We start from the raw sequence: 23,016 nt of genomic DNA on the forward strand, positions 1-23,016 counted from the left end.
TTTAGGCAGTCCTTGTACCTTTTCTTTGGTGCACCTCTGTCACGGTGGCCAGTGGAGAGCTCGCCATATAACACGATCTTGGGAAGGCGATGGTCCTCCATTCTGGAGACGTGACCCACCCAGCACAGCTGGATCTTCAGCAGCGTGTTTTATTTAATGTTTTGAATAAAAGTCTTATTTACTATCTATTGTGCCTAGTTGTTCGTAAAATAAAGTTATGGTTTTGTGAGAACCCACAAATAATTGCTCCATGATTACTTGGTAAGCTTCTTTAATATTTATGTTTTTGGAGAGAGGGATGCTGAGGAAAATTTATGAAAGGCATTGATAGAATACATTATTTTCTCTTCAAAATAAGGATATTAAAAATGAGATGGGATGGATTCATATTGTGAGAAAGGAGTTTGAAAGGGGATCTAAGGAGTAATTTTTCTTCACACAGACTGGCTGGTATATTGGACACACTGCCATAGGAGGTGATGGTCCATTAAAAGTACTAAATGTAAAGGGCATTTCTATATGTGCCTAGATAGACACAAAGATTGGTGAGGTGAGGGGCCTGTGTCTGTGCTGTACAATTCTGACTTTGACTCAGTTCCCTATGACTTCGTGTGCCTAGCCTAAATGCCTCATAAATATGGTCATCTTATCTGCTTTGACGACTTAAACTGGTGGAATGTGCTTCTTGAAAGAAGCATGGCCATGAATGACATGGCTTCCAAATTGGGTTAGCACCAGGTAGTGAGCAAACAGACATGAAGGTTTAAATCTCTTCAGGATAGACAAACCTAACAGCTATAATATGAAGGGTAAACATATTTGTCCTCTTTCATGCTATTCCACCTTTTTCAGTAGCATTGATCCTTCATAGCTTTTTCATAATGATCATTTGTGCAAGACAACATCTCATCTTTACAGTGAAGATTCCCCTCCTTGGTGATGCTCCACTTGAAAATAGTGCAAATTCATTACAGATCTGATAGCTCAAACCTGGGCATCCAGGAGGCAATGTGCAACATCAGTAGAACTGAAAATGTACACCATCATAATTTGTAAACTCACTGTACTGTACCATTTCTCTCACTGCCGACTCATTCTCTCTTTTTGAAGAACGTAATGGAAGCAGCACCTGGCTGACGGAACTGACATTCTCATACCTGTAAATGAGTTGATAAATTGTTGTATAACTAAAAAAAGTCATTTAGTGGAGGAAACGGAACTGACATTCTCATACCTGTAAATGAGTTGATAAGTTGTTGTATAACTAAAAAAGTCAATTAGTGGAGGAAACGGAACTGACATTCTCATACTTCATAGCAGCCTTATCTTGATTACTGGAGGTGTACATTTTCAATTTTGCAGTACCTGGGTTTTAGCAGCTCATGGTGATATTTCTTAGCTTCAGTTGGTGGCACTGGAAGATAGTTGTAAGAAGAATTCAGAGATGTGCCAGAGTTGCAACGTATTGTTCGAATTTAGCTGGACACGGGTGGTTCAGTATTGAGTGTGATAGAGCATAGTGAATTTGGCTACTGGGGGCGTATTTTGATCAGATATAATAGTGGAAGTGAAACCTAGGGTTTGTAGAGCTGCAGAAAGCAAAGGTGCAGAGTGAATGCAATTTTTTTCAGTAAGGCAGGCCAAAATGAAGGTCAAGAGCAGTTAATCCAGTTGAGTGTTGGAAAAGGCAAAGGACAACAGAATGTCCTGCAAAATAGAAAATTGCTGTGTCAGATACCAGAGCAGTTTATCAAAAGCTTGACTGAAAAGGTTTGTATTTGAAGGGGAATGAGGGGCAGTGGTATTTTAAGAGAATGTATTCCAGCAGTGAGAAGCTGGAGGAACTCAGCAGGTCAGCCATCGTCCATGGACAGAAAGGGTCAGACAACATCTTGGGTTGATAAAGCAACTCAAACCAAAATATTGGCTGGCCATTTCCTGACCTGCTGAGTTCCTCCAGTTCTGAATTGTATGTTCTGCCCACACAAAAGCCCCCAGAAGCATGCTGGATGACAACCTTCAAGTTTAAGATTTTAATGGGAAAAAGAAATTGGGGTAGCTGAAACAATGGTATCTCTCAACTTGCACAAATCAAAGTCACCAGGATCTTGTATGTAAGTGTATTCTTATTTTACTTGGCCTGGATAAAATGAAAACCAGTTTTTTGAGATGTATGAGAGCTACAATTTGATGTTTCCTGGACTTTTAAAACATTTTCCTTTGTCTTATTTGTCCATCTTCATTATCAGGACCGTGTTACATTTCGGCGAATAATTGTGAAAAACAATGCAAAGAAGCGGAAGGTGTATGAAGCATTCATTGAATCAGTCCCCCTGCTGAAATCACTGGAGGTACTGTTGTTTTCTATTAACCTTACTGAACTCAAAACATTTAATTAGCATAAGTAATGTGGGAGTTGTGATTTAGAACTTATTGTGTGCTGTGTTGGATACCAGAGCAATTGATCAAAAGTTTGATTGAAAAGGTTTGTATCTGAAGGGGAATGAGTATAAAACTCATTAAAAAGATTGAAAGAGAGAGAGAGAGAGAGAGAGAAGGGGAATGAGGGGCAGGGGTATTTTAAGAGAATGAATTCCAGCAGTTCAGAAGCTGGAGGAACTCAGCAGGTCAGCCATCATCCATGGACAGAAAGGGTCAGACAACATCTCGGGTTGATAAAGCAACTCAAACCAAAATATTGACTGACCCTTTCTGCGCATTGTACTGCCTGACCTGCTGAGTTCCTCCAGCTTCTCAGTGTTTGCTCAAGATTTCAGCATCTGCAGTTTTGTGCTTCTACAATGTACTTGAGATCCTGCAGTTGTTAGCCAAAAATGGCCTGACAACTATGGATCGAGAACAGGGGGAGGCAATGTTGGTTCTTACTGGTTAGAACTTGGGAAATACTGTGTAGGTAAGTCATCTTTCTCACAACTTCAGTCACCCAGGTTGGAACCTGAGCCCTTGTGCTCTCTGTGTGGAGTTTGCATGTTCTCTCTACCCATCTTTCACTCAGGTGCTCCACTTTCTTCCCACACCCTAAAGACATCCTGGGTGAAAGGTTAATTGGCTAATGTAGTTGACTAATAGAACCAGGGGTGAGTTAATGGGCATATATGAAAGAAAGAATAAGTTAACAAAAAAGTCAGGGGGTGATGGTGGTGGGAACTGGTTTGATTGTTTTTTCCCCAAGAGCAATCATAGTCTTTATTGACTGACCCGTCCCTACCTCATTAAAGAACAAAGAGAAAACTGATCAATTGCAAAGCTGACAATACTGTCCTTTAATGCCTCTCCACCATCCTTTCAAATAAAGCTTACAGTTGTTCAGACGATTTTTTTAAAATGAGTAATATAGCCTGATTTTCGATACAGGTTAAATGTCAGTCTGCTACTTCAGCTTATTTCAGCCAAGAAATCTCTTTTTTTAAAAATAGTTGGAAGTGATTTTGGCAGGCTGATTTTATGGACATATTGAAGTCAATTGATTAAGACCTCTGCTTGAACTGTTAGTGACAATTAAAGGGAAATTATTGTCCCATGTCTCCACATCCTTTTAGGTACTGTATTCCATCCTCTAATCACATCTAAGCCTCTTGTTCCTTACTCTAAACCAATGTTCTCTAATTTTAAATAACTGTTACGGGGAAATGCTGCCCATTATTGACCTTATCTAGGACTTTATATACATCAGTCAGCTCCCCATCAACCATTCCAAGGAAAGCAACCCCAGATTGTCCTGTCTCTTCCTACTCATCTGGTGAATTCTGGTGAATTTTCTCCGTGCAGTTCTGATCACCTGATTATATGAAGGATGTCATTAGGCTGGAAAGATTGCAGAAAAGATTCTTGAGGATGTTATCATGGCTGAAATGCTTAAGCTTTAAGGAGAGAGTAGATAGGCTGGGAATTTTTTCCCCTCTAGAATTTAGGAATGAGGAGTGACCTCATGGATGTTTATAAAATTATGAGGGCCATAGATGGGGTGAATAATTAAAGTCGCTTCTGCAGAGCAGAGGAGTCTAAAACGGTGTCAAATGAGGGTGAGGGGGAAGAGGGGAAATGTTTAAAGGGGACCTGAGAGGAAGACTTTTTCCACACAGAGGGAGGGGAATCTATGGAAGGAGCTGCCAGACAAAGTGGTAGAGGGGGATACAATTACACCAATTATTAGGATTTTTCTCCATCTTGTATGCCAATTATCTGAACTCTGCAATTACTATTTGATGTTTCAGCTTTCAGAAAGAATGAAGATTGTTGATGTAATAGGAGAGAGATCATATCAGAACAATGAGCTTATCATTAAACAGGTAAGAAGTCCATTCACTGTGCACGAAGTTGGTTTCATTGCATGTGCAACCTTCGAGGCATTTCTTTTTTTAACAATTAAGTTTTCAAACCTTCTTGTTCCTCTGATACTTTTTTTGGAAGTTATTGATTTTTTTTGCAGGGCAGGTTTATGGAAAACCTTTGTGCTTGCAACTCTTCAATGCAAGACCCATTTTTGCATTTGATTTACTTAACGAGTCGACAGTAACCTTGCTTGGCTTCCAAATGTCATTAAGTCATTAAAGGGTACTGCACAGAAACTCCCTTCGGCTCATTGACCAACAAGCACCCATTTACATTCCTTTGACCTTAATGTCTTCTCCCCGCATTTCCACCAATTCCCTGATTGTACCTCCCTCCCATATACCAAGATCAATTTACAATGGGCATTAAACCTAATAACCCATACTTTTTTAGGGATGTGGGAGGAAAGTGGAGCACTCAAAAGGAATGGGAGAATGTGCTCACAGGCAATGCAGAAGGATAGGACTGAACCTGGGTCCCTGGAGTTGTGCAGTAACAGCTCTTCTGGTTACACCAGCAAGAATGCTTCAATTTTGTGACTGAAATTGGTTCCAGATCAAAATTTGAATAGTTCCCTCATTTGTCTGGTAAGTTAGTTCCATCATGAGGGAAGTTTCTTGGAGGTGCTGTGTAAGTTTGGAAGATTAAGAAAAATGTTGAGATAGTTCCCCAGCCTTGCTTGGCTGCAACCTGTACTGATATTGGGTCTGTTAGGGACCTGTTATTTAAGAACAATGGCATGTAGTATATTGGAAACAGAGATTAATTCCTTTAGACAGCTGAATCTAAAAATGCTTTCAATTCCTCTTAGCAGTCATTAATGGGAAGGGAATATCATGTACTGTACTTCATTGCAATATGGTGCTTTTTTTAGTGCTCCATCTTCAATGGAGATAGAACATGTTGAAAGTAGTCAGTAGTCCAGACATTAGTGCAGAGAGAAGGCAAGTCAACCTTTCAGGGTGGTGACATCTCATCAGAACTCAGACTGGTTCACAAAGCATTCCCTTCAAGTCCTCCCTGCAACTTATTATCTCCCCACATCTTTTTTGCTAACCAAACCCACTTTGGGCACTTTGGGCAATTAACCTACCAGTTCATTTTTGGAATGCAAGAGGAAAGTGGAGAAAACCCACTTGATTATAGGGAGAACATGCAAAGTCTGTGCACAAAGCTCTCATGGCCAGGATTGAACTTGGGTCTCAGAAGCTGTGGGGCAGCAGTACTAACTGCTGTGCCACTAAATGGAGTATCTCTAGATGTTCTGCATTTGTAATGATGGGTGAAAGCCAGTGGAGGATGCAAATGGAAATTACACCAGAAAATCAAATTTCATAATGTCCATCAGTGTAGAGCTGACTGGAGCTCAAAAATAATTTCCCAATTATTCTAATTTGATCCTTAGTTTCACTTGTTGATTACAATGGATCCCAGTCTGGATGGTGGCAAGCATTTTCTGCAAAACGTAACTGTAGCATTTGATAAAGTGGGTAGAAGGAGTCTTTGAATTGATTTCACCCTGATTCCAGTGATCTTTAAAGCAAAAGATTATGCCAAACTCTAACTTATTGGTCAGTTCAAAATTTGAACTTTGAGCATTACGTCAGGTAGAACAGAAATGAAATGACACCAACTTTCTCCACAATCAATTAGCTATTGTGTAGGACATAAGAGACCTTGACTGATGGTGTGCTGTAGAAATAGGCCTTTACTCCTCAGAATTTGTCCTCCTGTGGAACAGCAGTTCGAGCACCTTTGAGAACTTTTTTACTCATACCTTGACGAAGGGTTCAGGCTCAAAACATTGGTTATAGAGAACTCTGTGTGACCTGTTGAGTTTCTCCAGCACTTTTGTGCATTAAACTACAATCACAGTGTCTTCACACTTTCTTGGTTAGCTTAAGTTCATTTCCTTGAGCCTTCCAGGTAATGCAGTTCACTGTTTTTGAGGCCTGTCATCATTCAAATTTTGTGATTCTTTGACCAACAAAGGCTGTTTCATAATCAGGAATATTTTGTGACAGTCTATGCCTCACATGGGGTTGCCTTCTAGATTGTAACTGTCTTTTGTGTGGGATGGAGAGTTTCTCTCGATCAGCCATTCTCAACCTCCTTATGGCTATGGTCCCCTTCAGACTCCACTCAAAATTTCTGGGCCCCCTTCCCTGTGAAGCAGTCAAGTTTGGTAGATTTCTTCCATACTTCTCTCCCGCTGACTGTATAAAAATCATTTTTAAAAATTAGGACTTTTCAGGCTGTGGCCCTCAGGCCCCTCTTGAGAATGGCTGCTCTAAGGTTTACTCCTTGACAGCTTAGCTCCACCTTTGAGATTGTGTGCTCTGTTTCTGGAAGAAGAGAATTGAAAGTATTCCTTCCCCTACAATTTTAACTTCAGTCATAAAATGTTGGCAGAATTTTCTGCAAAACCAAGCATTTTCTCATACCCGGGGTGGAAAGGCTGGAGTGTTTTTATATATAAAATATCTATATCTATAGAAAAATGTCTCCTGGATTTTTGAAAATGCTTTTCTATGTATAAAAAAAACTCCAGCCTTTCTACCCTGGGTAGAAGCATTTATGGTACTGGAGTGCAATATGTTAATGATGGTAGCCTACAACACAAGAAGAAAAGTCAAATCTGATAAATTGTTGCTCAGATGTATATTAAAGCAAGCTGCTCTTGTGATAAATTTGAAACCCCTCTCCATTGTTATGCAGGGAGATAAGGCGGACTGTTTCTTCATCGTAGAATCGGGTGAAGTGAAGATCATGATTAAGAGCAAGGTAAGACATTTAACTAATATAGACAGTGATCCTAAACCAAAGTAAAATAACATGGATGTGAAAACTATAAAAATACCAGTTCTCCCTGTGTCTGCGCTTGTTTTCCCCTGCGGCTTCGGTTTTCCTTTCACCACTCGAAAGGTACCAGGGGTGTAGGTTAATTGGGCGGCACGGGCTTGTGGGCCAAAATGGCCTGTTACTGTGCTGTATGTCTAAATTTTTTTAAAATTAAATGTGGCAAAACTATCATCATCATGTGGTCATAAAGAAGGGAATGGTAGTTGTGATACAAGTTATCTGAAGCATTGAAATTGAAGGGACGTTGTCAGAGCAGATATAACAGAGAGCATGGAATGAACTATTTTGTAGGAAACCTGAGTAGGTGAAAACATAGATATTATGGGTTATGATAGATATTGTGGAATCATTTAATCTCATATCAAAGGTCAACAAAGAGCTTACGGTGGAACACACATAAATGCAAGAGAAGGATTAAAAATAACCAGTTCCGGTCAGGAAAAAAAATACCCTTAATCATCATATCTAAAGAGGCAAGGGGGAGGACTTTGGTATGTGGGAATAAGAGATGTTTTGTATATCTTAATGAAAGGTAAGTATAGCACAACCCCATGTGGATTCGCTCAGTGGCACCATTTATTTGAAATAAGTAAATTAATTAAGTTGAAGGAGAAACTCCACAAGCACGTTTCTTACCTGACTTGAGAAAGCCCCAAATGTAGGTTGCCTTCCAGCACAGCTTTACAGGAACAGCAGCTGGTATATATAACCACAGGTTAGTTCAAAGATGCTTATTTGAAGGGCACAGAAGGATGGAGAAGCTTAAATAGATTCAAAAAGGCTAAGGCAACAAAGGAGTCCAGATGATCGAGGCTTATATACTTGAGACACTGGAGTCTGGTGAGCCAGCTTGAGACCCTGATGTGAAATAGTATATAATCAGTGGTATAAACCATTGTTCAAATATCAGATACAGTGAGGTTGAAATTGATTTGGACAACTGCATAGAAGTCAGAGCAAGTGTTATCTTTGAAGATAAGATGTTTTCAAAAACTCAGTTTGTAATAAAACTGTATGCCAAGGTTACCAATGTTTCAGTGCACCCTGAGGAATGCAGACTACGTAGCATGCATTAAAACCAAGAGCTTTAATCTTCCCATTGTTTAGCTGAAGGAAACTGTAGTTTGTCAAGGTTGGGAAGAATGTGTGTATCTCGAGCTTCCTAGTCATAGAAGTTGGATAACAACAGGCTATTTGTAGCACCAATGAGGGCATTTCAAGCTGGACAATGGAAGGAATTGGAGAGGTTTGATGTGGTCTTCCTTCCAGAATGCTATAGGATGCAGAGCTTTTTCACAATCTGAAAAAAGAATCTCATGTATCTGATGTCATGGTATGTACCCTGACAATAAATCTGAAATCTGGAGATTAAAGCAGATGTGAGCTTGGATCTACAAATCAAAAGCATCAGTGAGATGAGTAAAACATGGAAGTCTGTAGATACCATGTTTGAAGAAAAAGCACACAACTGGAAAAATTCAGCAGGTCAAAGAGTGTCCTTTATATAGCAAAGTTGAAGATATATGACCAATGTATCCTTGATGAAGGGCTCGAGCCTGAAATCTTCGTTATGTATCTTTATTTGCTATATATACATCTTTGAGATCTTTAAAAAGAGAAGAAAAATTGAGGTGGCTGTGGAAAAACTGGAACGATTGAAGTTGAGATTTAGTTTGAGTAACAGAAGTCCAAACAATAGTATTTAGCTTTGGCTGATATTATTTTTTATAGCTTCTAAATGTTCAAACATAATTTTTAGAAATTAATAGTGTTTGTAATAGCTGCAGAGCAGGGAAGCAGTGTGAAATATAATGCGTTTGGGTCCTCTGAGACTGAACTCCAATGCTTTCTTTAACAATTCAAATCGATTCTGTGCTGTGTTCTTCATGATTTTTGAAACCAAGTATTTGTATCTACTTTGCTTAGACGCTTGCAGATCAAGAGGACAATGCAGAGGTGGAAATTGCCAGATGTGTCAAGGGACAATATTTTGGAGAATTGGCCCTGGTTACCAACAAACCTCGAGCAGCTTCAGCATATGCAGTTGGAGAAGTCAAGTGTTTAGGTCGGTATTCATTGGAATTGAACATAACATCAGAAGTAGAAGGAGAAATAAGCCTCCCAGCTCTTGAGCTTCTTCCCTTTTGATAACTTCATGGCTGATCTTTGATTGCAGTGTCATTGCTAACCCATTACTGTTGATTTCCTTCAAATCCAAATTTGTATCAATGAATGAATTTGGTAATTGGGTGTATAGTAAATTCCTAAGGTTCATTGGCCTTTGAAGAAATTTCATATAATCGGTGCTGAATGGCCATCCCTCATTATGAGACTGTGACCCTTCCTGACATGTCACCCAGGGAAAATATAATCAAGGCATCTTCCCTTGAACATCACATAAGAGACGGGCATGTTTCAATGAGACTACTTCTCATTCCTTCGAAGTCCAGGAGGTATGGATCCTGCCCACTTATTGGACAATTTCCCCTGCCCCCCCCCCTCCCCCAAACAGGAAACTATCTGTTGAACCTTTGTTATCACAAATAAATCTTTCCATGGATGGGGAGAACTAACCTGCACATGCTATTCCAGGTGAAGTTCAATCAGAGTTCAAAATGATGGCAATAAAATGTCCACTTCTTTTTTGATATGGCCAGTATTACACTTTATCTTCCCAACTGCCTGTTGTACTTTCACATGAACTCTCTGATTTGTGTGAAAGAAAATGTGGGTTCCCCTGAACACCAGCACTTTCCAGCCTCTTATCATTCAAAAGATGTTTTGCTTTTCTATTTTTTTCTCCCAAAATAGATGATTTTGCTTCTTTCTATGTTCTCACCTGTTCTGTTGTATCTGTCTGAAGTCTTCCCATATCCTCTCTCAGGTTACTCAGCCACCCAGCTTTGTATCATTAGAAAACTTTGATATATTGTACCTGGTACCCTCATCCAAATCTTTGGTATTGACCATAAAAGGCTGGGACACTAGCACCCAACTCATTATAATCTTCCAACTGATAAATAATTAATTCTTCTCTCTGTTAGCTAAACATTGATCCACATAATAAATTGCCCCAATCCTGTACTTTAATTTTGGTTCATAACTTTTGTGTAGCATATGAAAGACCTTCAGAAAGTCCAAAAGCATCACATTTACTGCCTCTCTGTTGTCTATAATGCAAGTTACAACCTCAATAATTCCAGTCAGATTTGTTGAGCATGATTTTTAATTCCTTGATTTTCATACCTCTTGTGGCAATGCAAAGGCTGGGGAAAACTTCTGGATGCCAAAAACCTGCTCCCTTATGGCAACACCCTATCTTTTCTTTTTCCCAGGAGCATGTATAAAAGACTTTAATATTTTCAATTTGATCTACCTAAATCTGGAGCTGTAGATAAAGTCATACAAGGAGGAAATTAATCCTTCAGCCAAGACTTTGACCATTGAGGCCATGTTTTCACTAATCCCACTTTATTTTCTCTACATTTCTATCATCCTCTCCCAGCCCACTCCCTCCTTCCTCCCCCACTCCCAATTCCACAAATCACACACCAGGGCAAGTTATAGTGACTAATTAACAAACAACCCCATATGTCTTTGGGAAGTGGGAGGAAACCCACAGGAAGAACATGCAAACTCCACATCACATTGGGGTCAGTATTGAACCTGGGTCACTGAAGCTGTGAGGTAGCAACTCAACTGGCTGCCCCTCTATGCTTTCTCAAAAATCTATGTTCTGGGCTCCACATTGCCAAATGGCAGCCAACTTCATAAATGACCTCCAACATTCTGCTCCCTTCAGGCAGAAGGAATAGAAAACTGAGGTCCAACACCTCCAGATTCGGCAACAAATTTTATCCAATAAATGTTAAGTTGTTGAATTTCCCCTGCACTATCCTAACCATAAACAACTTCAGGGCCACCAAATGATCTGTTATCACAACTGAATTGTTTTTCTCCTGAAGCTGAATATTTATTATCTCTCCTTTCATATTTGTCATCTCATTTTCTGCAATAGTATATTGTGGTCATTTAATTTGTACTGTTGTAGTTGGTGTATCCTATTTACTTATTGGACTGCAGCAGTAAAAATTTAGGTACATCTGTCCATGGTACTTATGTATTTGACAATAAACTTTAATCTCTAACAGATTCCCAGAGAAACACAAAAATTGCAGATGTTGGAATCCTGAGCAAACAATGAGGTGCTGGAAGATCTCAGCAGGACAGAATCAGTATCAGATTTTGTTGTCATTGTTCTGCAGTAATTGAGAGATGCATAAACAGAAGGGTTAAGTTTAACACAAAATTTATTAACAAGTTAATAATAGAATGACCTCAATAAACCTAACACCTGAACTTAAGCCTTTATGGCAACTCTACATTAGCAACAGGTATTTTATAAGGTATACATGGGGAAAAATATCCAGACCATTACTGTCCAAATTTAAAATGGCCCAAAAGAAAACTCCCAAAAAAAACCTCAAATCAGTCATGTGAAGTCTGTCAGTCAAAAAGGAACCGCTCGCAGGGTCTGGTCTCCACGCTTGGGATTCTTAGTTTGGTCGCACGCTGGTCTTTTAATTGGACATGGAAACAGGTGCCCATGATCATTGTGGACATATGACTTTCCTGGGTTTCGAATGAGGCAACGACCAGCTTTGATTTCTTCCCACGGGAATTTTAACCCAGTGACCTCCTGGTCACTACATGAGGTTCATGCCTCCGAAGGGTTAACATTGACTCTGTCACACAAGTCTTCCCCTCTAAACACCCTATCTTGGGTGTCAAGTGACTCCGGTCACACTGAAGTCCTCCTCTCGGAAGGGGACTGGTGAAGCCCAGGTCAGACGCACACACACACTCAGACTCTGGGTATCAGAGTGGTGCAAACTGCTGTCAGGGCAATAGTGCTGGCACCCGCAGACATAATAGCTCAGACTTCTTTCTCCCACTGAAATTACTGGGTGAGCACACTTACAGACATTTAGGGATGGCATTGCTAGCACCCAGGAACGAAGCAACTCAGCCTCTTGTTTACTGAATCTGCCGGGTGAGCACGCATACACAGACAGATTGTCTAACTGACCGTCCTCCGACCACCAACTAACCAATCAGCCAGTTCAAAACTCAGCGCACCAGGCACTTAAACTGCCCCAGTACGTGCCTTCAGCTTTCCTGAGTAGAGGAGAGAGGTTGACTACAGTGGGTGCAGTCTCCACGAGCCCACCGGCTTCCAGCATGTGGCTCTCGCGCTTCTAACAGCTGTCAGTTTCTCAGTACTGTTTCAGCACTTCCCATGCAGCTGTCAGTTTTCCCAGTGCTTCTTCAGTGCTTCACAGCAGCGGTCCTCATGCTGGTCTGAAAATAAAATTGTCCAGGGTCCATATCATCATGAATAAGTCATGAAATTCGGTGTTTTGCCGCAGCATACGAATGCAAAAATTCATATTATAACCATCTTACAACATTACTATAAAAATGAGAGTAAAAATATTATTGTCACATAATACTACATTTAGAGTTTAACATACATGAAATTCTTCTGCCATGAGGCAGGCAGAGAGTCGCGATTTTGTCCAGCGCCCCTCACAGAAACCTACAGCACCTGGTGATCCTAGGTAGTCTCCGTCCGTACTAACCAGTCCTGAGCCTGCTTAGCTTCTGAGATCAGACAATCTCAGGCGTATTCAGCCTATTGGGTGTTGGTGCACGAAAAATAAGGCAGCGTCTTTGGTTCATGATTATTCAAGAATCTGATGGCAGCAGGGAAGAAGATGTCCTTGTGCTGTTGAACTCTCGTCTTTATGCTCCTGTACTTTTTTTCCCAATGGTAGCAGAGTGAAGAAGGCATGGCCTGGGTGGACACCGTCTCATGTAGGTGTCCTCAATGGAGTGAAGTCTGTTGCCTGCGATGTCGCAGGCTCTCTTTGGTTTTGCTAATGTTGAGTGCAAGATTGTTGTCATTACACCATTCAACAAGCTGAACTACCTCCCTCCTGTATGCTTCTTCGTTGTCATTTGTGATTCTGCCAACAACTGTGGTGTAATCGGCAAACTTGTAGATAGCATTGGAATTGTATCTGGCCACACAGTCATGGGTATATAATGAATAGAGCAGTGGGGTGCACCTGTGTTGATAATCAGTGAGGAGGAGATGTAGGCAGGCAGCATCCATGGGAGAAATGGTCAGTTAGCATTTTGGGATCAACAAAGGGTTTATATTTCTACCCATGGATGCAGCCTGACATGCTGAGTTCCTCCAGTGGCTCATTGTTTGCTCAGGATTCCTGGGCACTAGTTTGAAGTTCTGCTGATGGATTGTAGGTGAAATTGAATTCAAAATGGTGATACAGGACTTCAGTTGTCAAATAATAATTGATGTACCTTTTAGCTGATGGTATAGATGAAAGTTTAGCAAAGACAACTAATATTTTAGCACCATATTAGAAGAGTGCTTCATTTTGATGCAAACAGATGGACAGTTTTTGAAGCTTGCCATGATAGATTTCCCATTCATGTTTCATTGTTTTCTTTTTGCCTCTGCAGTGATGGATATCCAAGCATTTGAGAGGTTATTAGGCCCTTGCATGGACATCATGAAGAGAAATATAGTGAATTATGAAGAGCAACTTGTCTCCTTGTTTGGTACCAGTTTGGACTTGGAGAACCCTGGTTTATAGGCACAATGTTAACTTGTGCCATCTCAGTTTGATGGAAACTAAGTGAAAAATATCCACCAACACATAAAACTTTCCACAAAGGAAAAAAAAAAGCAGTAAATGGGCAAAATAGCATTTTCTGCCTCTTTCCATGCCGTGGGGGCAAGCACTCAGTGATGATGAGATACATAACCACCCAGATAACGATGGGAAAATGTGTGGCAAATGTTCTGTATTTTTTGTTATCTGCCTTCTTGGTTTAAAAGCATACTCTGTATCTTGGGTTGATTTTCTCCCAAAAACAAAACAGAAAAGAAATGTTGATTTATGAATTATCAAACTGAACCATTAAGATGAATACTAAATGTAATTTTTGATAAGATGAAATGAGCAGGTTGTGATTCTTTGTTACTTATATTAGTAGGTGACCAGTTCTTGCCAAAAAAACTCAAAAAAAAAGTATAATTTTGTTGTAAAGCTTTGATTGCTTCTGTGGTTTCACCACTGAGTGTCACTTTGAAAAGTATCTGGATAGGTTTTAATGTTTCATATAAAACTGGCTTCTTTAAAGCTCCCTGAATTGTGTTGAACATAAACTACCAAAGTTGCTTCAAATCAAGAGGTTTGTAAAATGAAAAATTGTGCATTTGTGTGGGTTTTCAGTAATAATAGCGTTTCACCAAATGAAACAACCCATGAAACAGATAAAATGTTGGTCTCCAGAATGGGGGCATATAAAAAAGGCCACTTGCACAAATATTAAAGTTCACGTGTGGCTAGTCTTCAGTTTATTACTCTCTGCAGTATCAAACAGATATATTGAAAGAATGCTGCTGTTCTAAGTCCTTGAAGTGTCAAATAATTACATAAATATTCATTACCATACATTTCCCTCTTTTTATGATTTTTGTAAAGAACTTGTTTTTTTTTAAACATACAAGCCTTCTCAGGTTTTCCATGTTTACCAGAAGTCATGGTTTATGTTATTCTGAGACTACTATCAAAAATGAGGTGTACACTTTCATGATCCTTTTTGTTCCTTTGTTTTCCCTCTTTTTTTCCCCCCCCTTCCCCAATGTTCAGATCAGGACTTGGTTGAAGATTTTCAGCTTGGTTTGTGTTCAGGAATTGGCAGGCTTGTGTGAATCTCACAAGTCATCACTGCCCAGTTATTTGCCACCAACTATTTGCCCCAATACAGCAAACCCACCTCCTCTCCAATTCCAAAACACTCCTTGACTTACCTACTCCCTTCTGAGAAGTGGTAAACAGATTGATTGAGGTTTGCATTTGAGGAGTCATAGCTCTTAATGGAAAGCTCACGACTCATTCAATATTTGACCAATACGACATGATAATTTGATGTATGACCAGATTCATTAAGAATCCTGTCCTACAACATCGATATATTAGCAGTCATTGAATCATGAGGATTATTTTTGTCCTTGGCTTAAGAATTTTATAATTAATGCTGAGTAGCTAGTTATAATTAAGAGATTCAGGTCACCATTTTATCCTGAACTCCACACATCACATGTTAAGAAATCCCTAAATACAAAGGTGTAGAAATATTTGATTAAGGGCATTTTTTATGTTTCGTGTACTTTTCCTTCCATAAATCTGTGGTGCACCCTTGAATAAATGTAACATACAATTATTTGAGTTTTTCCTTACTGGACCAGATAAATGGTAGATGTAATTTGCTATTGTCTGTGCAGAAATACTGAAGGTATACTAAAGCTGCAATGAAAATTTACCAATGTTGTGGCAAAAACTTGTTGAATGTTTTCTTATTCAACAAGTCATTGGTTTGTCAGAGTGCCCTTGGGTTTTATTCTGCAATCCATGCAAATTTGTTCTTCTGAGACATGTCATGTGGGAAATTAATAAAGGGATCAGCACCCCTTGCCTCCACCTTGATTGCTGTCCTTGTGAGACTGGAAGTGCAGTTGAAGGGAGGATCATACTTGGCAGGTACAAAAATCCTGCTATCACTCACTCCCTGAGGAAACTTTGCTGCAAGAATGAGATACAGAAGAACAACGGTGTCTGTGGAACCACACCCTGCAGAAAAGTTAGTACTGTGAGCTGGTGAAGGGGGTACAAATTGGCAGGAAAAGTTAGAAGAGAATTAAAGTTTTCTTGTTTCAAAATATCAAATTTTCTGTTTTGAGTTGTCATTTCTTCAATAAAGTGTGCACCTCCTGCTTTTTAATCTGAATAGAGCAACGTCAGGACTTGCATGCTGCCCGAGAGCTGCAGGCAGACCTCCGTGGATATTGGAAGATCTGCTCTCTGAGATTGTTATAGTTAAGGCATAATGCACAAGCTTCACTATGCATGAGATGACGGCAGCAGCTCATCATATGGGCAGCTGGTGATTTAAAGGTAATGGTAACATTCTTTTTCAGAAAAGCTGGATGAGCTAGGCTCCTGATACCCAAAGGTTTGATTCTTGGGAGAAGCTCGGGCATAAGGTGTTTAGTATCCATATCTGGAAGTGCTAAATTCCTGTGTAATTAACATTAAAGAATTACACTTCCATTGGATCATTGTAGCTAGATTCCTTAAATAAATCTTACAAATGGTGCCAGTGTGATGGATTGAGCATGCCAACAAAACCTCAGCACTCTCACTGTAACAATGAGCTGCATTGCTTGACATTTTGTTCGTGGGTCATGTTTTGTTTGGCTTTTGATCTGTGATAATGCCAGGGATCGTCGTGCTTTTGATGTTGCTTTAATAATCAGATGTCTATTAATTACCTTGTGTGTACTCTTTGTGCAGTTTCCATGGTTCAAAAACTCAGTCTCCTTTTGTGTGTTTAAAGTGTTTACAATTTGTATAAACCTTGATATTTCAAACCTCAGAAACCAGAAAGTTATTAGTTTTGATTGTATACAAATTGATATATTGAAGGCATTACAATATAATTTTTTAAAAATCTTAACTATATTGAATAATATTCCAACAGAATTCTAAGAGTAGAGGACTAATTTATTGACAGTTGAATGCATTATCTTTGAAAAGGAAACTGTTTTGCATACAATCTTTTTATAACAACCATACAATAATAAACTTAAAGGGCTGGTATTTGCTGTGACTGCATTTAACCATTTTGGCTGAAGCAGCAAATGCCCTACTTTTTTGTCCCAGGTACTTTTTTCAGTGGCACTCCACTCTGTAACCTTGTCAAGTGAGTCCTGACTGAGTTCTGGTTGGCTCGTGAGGTGTAAAATGTATCACAGCTGAGGTCCAGCCTGATTTCCATTTATCCACAAGGTCACAGTTTTTGACCAGAATGATCATTCTTCTTCTTCAATAAGAACTCAGGCAAAAACTATTTCTCTCTCCACCCATACCCTCAATGCTGTCAATTGCAGTTGTAGTTTTGCAGTTATATCTCTGCTAAGAATTTACATGTATTATAATTTAGCTCAGTGACCCAGAACAAATCCAAAGTATAAAACCTGCAGGAAAATTGGACTCTGGCTAATGTAGCATGCTGCACACTATAATCACTTATGTTCTGAACAAAGGGCGTTCCTGTCTAATTCCAATAATGTTGAAGACTTTGGCCCAAATACACAAAACCTATGACATCTTGACAAGTGCTACTGTGAAACAGAATGAAAAATGTCAGAATAGTTTGCAATAGCAAATGAGAATGTAACATTTTTCAACCAGAAGGATGTCTGTTATTCAGTGTGTACATCCACATAGAGCAAGCCAAAACACACCTCTATTTTTCTTACAAATTTGAGGACCAATTTTTTCAAAATATTTGGCATAATTTCACTCAATTTTTGTATCAGCAGATTACAAAATTGATGTTAGAACTGTTCAATGGGAGAAACACAAGGACTGCAGATGCTGGAATCTTGAGGACACAGTGGGAAAACTGGGGGGTGGGGGGCTCAGCAGGGCAGGCAGCATCTTTGGAGAGAAATGGACAGCCAATCACGGGACCTTTCACTCAACAAATGGTACCAAACTGAGACATTGACATTTATCTCCATGCTGAGCCCTTCCAACTTCTCGTTATTCAATCTAAATTGTTTAAAACAAGGAACCAATATAATAAAATATGGGCACCTTAACATTGGTGCCAATACAGTATGCATTATTTCAGTCCTCTGTCTTTGTGAAAACACCTCTGAAGTCCATGCACTTTGTCATTTGTTACTTCTCCCATGGCAGGTGTTTGTAATATATATAGTTCCATTATTCTCCATAAACTTTCATATAATTCCAACTTTTCAGAATTTTAAAAATCTGATTCTAATTAACCCAATTTCCCAAGAGTTTAGCCAATTTGTCCCTCATTCTAATGTTGAGAACTACATCAATGACAGCTCTGCAGAAAACATATAGTGAAAAGGCCCTAACACAGAATATTCTATATCAATGCACATCAATATATAGGGTAAAAGTTAACTAACTTCAAGTTCATAAAATGATTAGAAGGATTTGATCTCATTTATCTATGTTTTGGATCTCATTTACCTGTATTTGTTTTGCTTCACTGTGTAATAGACTTGGGTTGTGCATTTAAGCTAACATGCCTCTTGAGATTACTGCCTTGTGATCATGTTTAAGTATCAATATTACTTCCGTTACAAGTTTCCTTAGATGAGAATAAAAAGAGGGATTTTGGTTACTGTGTTTTTTACATTACAATCTTGTACTTTATTTACTGACAAACTAAACTTTCACTGCACAAGTAAAATATTGGATTGCTAGGGTTCAATACACAAAAGTGCTGGAGAAACTACAGGTATTAGGGTTGCCTGATTGTAAACATTTCACATTTGGAGTGAAAACAATAGTCTGTGAACCATTTATTGCTGGTTTTAAAAAAAATACAATATGGGGAAGGTCAAGGCTGATCTGAAATGCTCATCAAATACTCGGACATTGAAAGAAGAAAAATAATTGAGGTTAGCATCTCAGATGAAAGACTTAACTGGGGTTGTTGGTTTCATTCTACTGGGTTCTATTATTTGTAGCAAGTGATGCATTCTATAGATGAACAGCGATAAATCTAGGCATTGAGCAGACGCCAAATTGTTTATTACAGGAAATGAAGTCAATCACTTCCACCCACCTGGGGTGGGTGGGGGAACTTTCCAACAAAAAAATGTCAGATCAGCGAGTTGGTAAAAACATATTGAGAATTTACACTGATAAATAATATCCTCTATTGTTTAGAGGTACAACATTCCTGTTTATACACTATGTATTTGACTGTTGCACATTGTGCTTTGTTTGAAAAGATGGTAAATCATTTAAAAGAACAGGGAATTTAGTATCTATGGAATGTTGCCTCCTGCTGTGTTGCTTGCTTAATCGTTCCTGGTGGCTCAAATGAACAGGACAGATTCTCTGAATCTTTGGTGCATTATTCTGCTCACAGTGGTGACCTCCCAAAAGGAAAAACTAATAGCTGAAATGGTCACAGTGCCCCTGTAAGTGGAACAGTTATTAAAACAAAATGCAGTGTTACAGTACCTCAGCTGTCAACAGAAATTCAATTTTAAGATGACGTCCATTGCATTACCTTACGGAAAAGGGAAGATTTGGTCAGGTCGTCTGATAGCGATCCTGTTGAAGTTCTGCATGTTGCCTTAGTGCAGCTCTGTTGTGTGTGCTGGATTTTCAGGTATTTGTGTTTGCCATCTAGTATTTCTGCTGCTGGGATTGCAAGCAAGTGGGAAGGTTCTTGTTCTACTCCAAGCATTGACCTCCCTCCAGCCAAGAAATATTTTTTGAATAGTAAAGCAATGACCTTTCTTTCTTGAAGCTCCCTTTCTCCTACCCATTTTGGGGAGAACTAAAAGATTGTTCTTTACTAAGACTTCAATTGAAAATAAAGAAAAGCAAAATTCTATCAGTGTTTGCTTTATTAAGAATAAAATCAATTTGTTTTTATGTTCAAATCAAGTCTCATGTTGATTTAATGATTTGGATCTGTTTTAAATTCAGGTCTGTCAAAGTCATTGGGTTGACCTTTGCCAGAAAAATTAAGTGTATTAAATGAACAATGGATATTGTTATTTATGTTAAATTCAGTCTTGACACAAGCTGTCATTTTCTTGAAATTGTAAGTCAATTTATTCAGTCTCTTCCCCCTTAGCCTTGCTGTTATTTTTAGGAATGTTACTGTTTTTGCACTTTGCAGATTAAATCACTGCTGAACGTTAAGCCTGCTGAATAATCTTTTGGTGAGCTGGTACTTGTTAGTTTAACGTCAAGCAAACTTTCCAGTGAAGCAAGGGAATTATTTATCTGCTTCAAATCGTCTTTTGTTGATCTTGTTAAAAAGCCCCTGTGCACATCTTCATTTAGAGAGTGGTGTGGCACTCGAATCATTTCAGAATGGTGGAGGTTAGTGCCACAGGGTGGAAGTCATTGAGCCTGTTATTGCTACCTTTTTGGGTACCGGGATGATGATCGCTATCTTGAACCCTGCAGGAATGATGGACTGCTATGGTGAGGTGTTGAAGATGTCATTGAGGACCTTCATCACTTGGTCTGTGCAGTCCTTCAGTACCTGACCAGGTATGTAGTCTGGTCCCGTCGCCATGTGTGGGTTCACCTTAATAGGGTTCTCCTCACCTTGGTTATAGCTGTTCATCCGGGGATACGAAGCTTTATTCTCATCAAACTGCGTAAAAAAAATGTTCGATCCTGCCCGGAGGGGAGGTATCATTGTCCTGAATTTGCAAGGTTGACTTGTGATCTGTTATAGTCTTGATCCCTTGTCACATGTGCCTCATCGCTGGCGTCGTACAGCTGTCTGCGAATCTTCTGCACGTGTCCTCGCTTTGCCTTGCGGATTGCACGGGAGAGTTCATCCCTGGCTGATCTTAGTGCCATCCTATCCCCTGCCCTGAAGGCAGCATCACGAGTTCTGAAAAGAGCCCAAACCTCTGCATCCAACCATGGTTTCTGGTTGTGAAGCTTTTGATCTTGGTGACATCCTCAATGCACTTGCTGATGTAGCCAGTCACTGAGCTTCTGCGCTCCTCTATGTTTACATGACCATAATAGGTGGCCACATCCCTGAAACAGCTGCATTCTGTGGTTATAAAGCAGCCTTGCAGTGGTGCTATTGTTCCCCCCACTCCCCACAGCCACATCCTGATCTCCCTGTGAACTGACCTAGTTTACTTTGCCTCCACAGATGCTGTTTGTTCTGCTGAATTCCTCTAGCAGTTGCTTTCAACATCCAGTCTTAGATCTGCCAATTATCAGCTTTTTCAAAGTACCGAAGGACACAGAAAGCATCTGTAGGATTTGAGGCCCGAGTCCAGCAGAATGTGACTAATACAGGTGTTTTGCTGGCCAGTCTCAGAATATTAATTTTATGACTGACATATTCTATTTGAATTTCCTCTTGTTAGTACCCAAAATCTGCAGATGCTGGGTTTGAGACCAATACACAGAAGTGTTGGAGAAACTCAGCAAGTCACGCACCCTCCACAGGAAGTAAAAGACTGTCAATGTTTCAGGCCCGAGCCTTTCATCAGAAATCTGGAAAAACAGACACCAGAATAAAAAGGCAAGTGAACCACTGGCTAACAGTTTAGAGATAATGAAGACTGCTGTAGTTGCAGTTTATCTTTCCATTATGTGCAATCTAAAATGATAAACTGCAGCGTCACCCTCAAAACATTCTTCTATATGGGCCTCATTTGGTTTCACATTTACCTATCCATTTCCTTGCATAGAAATGGAATATTACAGCTGTGCACAGGTCCTTCAACCCACCTATTCCATGACAATCAAATTTTTCCCTACCTCACACCTGGAACCGTTTCTTACATCCATGTGCCTATTTCTTTGGCTTGGCTTCGCGGACGAAGATTTATGGAGGGGGTAAAAGTCCACGTCAGCTGCAGGCTCGATTGTGGCTGACAAGTCCGATGCGGGACAGGCAGACACGGTTGCAGCGGTTGCAGGGGAAAATTGGTTGGTTGGGGTTGAGTGTTGGGTTTTTCCTCCTTTGTCTTTTGTCAGTGAGGTGGGCTCTGCGGTCTTCTTCAAAGGAGGTTGCTGCCCGCCGAACTGTGAGGCGCCAAGATGCACGGTTTGAGGCGATATCAGCCGACTGATGGTGGTCAATGTGACAGGCACCAAGAGATTTCTTTAGGCAGTCCTTGTACCTCTTCTTTGGTGCACCTCTGTCACGGTGGCCAGTGGAGAGCTCGCCATATAACACGATCTTGGGAAGGCGATGGTCCTCCATTCTGGAGACGTGACCCACCCAGCACAGCTGGATCTTCAGCAGCGTGGACTCGATGCTGTCGGCCTCTGCCATCTCGAGTACTTCGATGTTAGGGATGAAGTCGCTCCAATGAATTTTGAGGATGGAGCGGAGACAACGCTGGTGGAAGCGTTCTAGGAGCTGTAGGTGATGCCGGTAGAGGACCCATGATTCGGAGCCAAACAGGAGTGTGTAGAGGACCCATGATTTGGAGCCGAACAGGAGTGTAGGTATGACAACGGCTCTGTATACGCTAATCTTTGTGAGGTTTTTCAGTTGGTTGTTTTTCCAGACTCTTTTGTGAGTCTTTTAAGAGTCTGTTAAATGTCACTATGTATCAGCCTTCATCACCATCCCCAGCAATGCATTCCAGGCACCTCTGTTTTAAAATAAAACCTCTGACAACTCCCCTAAACTTTCCTGCACTCGCCTTAAACCGATGTCCTTCAGTATTTGCCATTATTGCTTCAGGAAAAAGGTGCTGGCTGTCCACCTGATCTGTGCCCCCTCATAATTTTATATACCTTAAGTCACCTCTCATCCTTCATTGCCCCAAAGTATAAAGGAAAGATGTGAAGATCCAAAAACAAAGGGCAGAATAGGAATTGCTGGAATGATTCCAGGATGTTGCAGTTCCATGTTTAGTTGTTGAGCTCAGTCTAGTTATCCTTGGAGCAAAGAAGATTGAAAAGAGATTTGATGCATTCGGTTTATTCACAGGAAGTGAATGCCACTGATAATGCCAGTTTCAATGTGTACTACTTTAGAACCAATTTCTTTCCCTGAAGGCTATGAGCAAGCTGGGTTATTGAGACTGGGAAAGAGGCGAAGGAAAAAAATTGGACAAACTTGGTCTACTGGGGCCTATAC

At 40.1% G+C, this 23,016-nt stretch overlaps 1 protein-coding gene across 1 annotated transcript in view; it reads left to right on the forward strand.

The window, feature by feature from the left end:
* Window positions 1-16,037, forward strand: part of prkar2aa (protein kinase, cAMP-dependent, regulatory, type II, alpha A) — a 344,304-nt gene extending 328,267 nt beyond the window's left edge. Inside the window, exons 13-17 of the mRNA XM_069937325.1 lie at window positions 2,250-2,351; window positions 4,236-4,310; window positions 7,072-7,137; window positions 9,142-9,280; window positions 13,765-16,037. Of these exons, the coding sequence (XP_069793426.1) occupies window positions 2,250-2,351; window positions 4,236-4,310; window positions 7,072-7,137; window positions 9,142-9,280; window positions 13,765-13,898 (516 nt within the window). The 3' untranslated portion in view covers window positions 13,899-16,037. The remainder of the gene's footprint in view (window positions 1-2,249; window positions 2,352-4,235; window positions 4,311-7,071; window positions 7,138-9,141; window positions 9,281-13,764) is intronic.
* Window positions 16,038-23,016: the final 6,979 nt, after the last annotated feature.

Source organism: Narcine bancroftii, chromosome 5 (genome assembly GCF_036971445.1).
Source record: "Narcine bancroftii isolate sNarBan1 chromosome 5, sNarBan1.hap1, whole genome shotgun sequence".
Classification (NCBI taxonomy): domain Eukaryota; kingdom Metazoa; phylum Chordata; class Chondrichthyes; order Torpediniformes; family Narcinidae; genus Narcine; species Narcine bancroftii.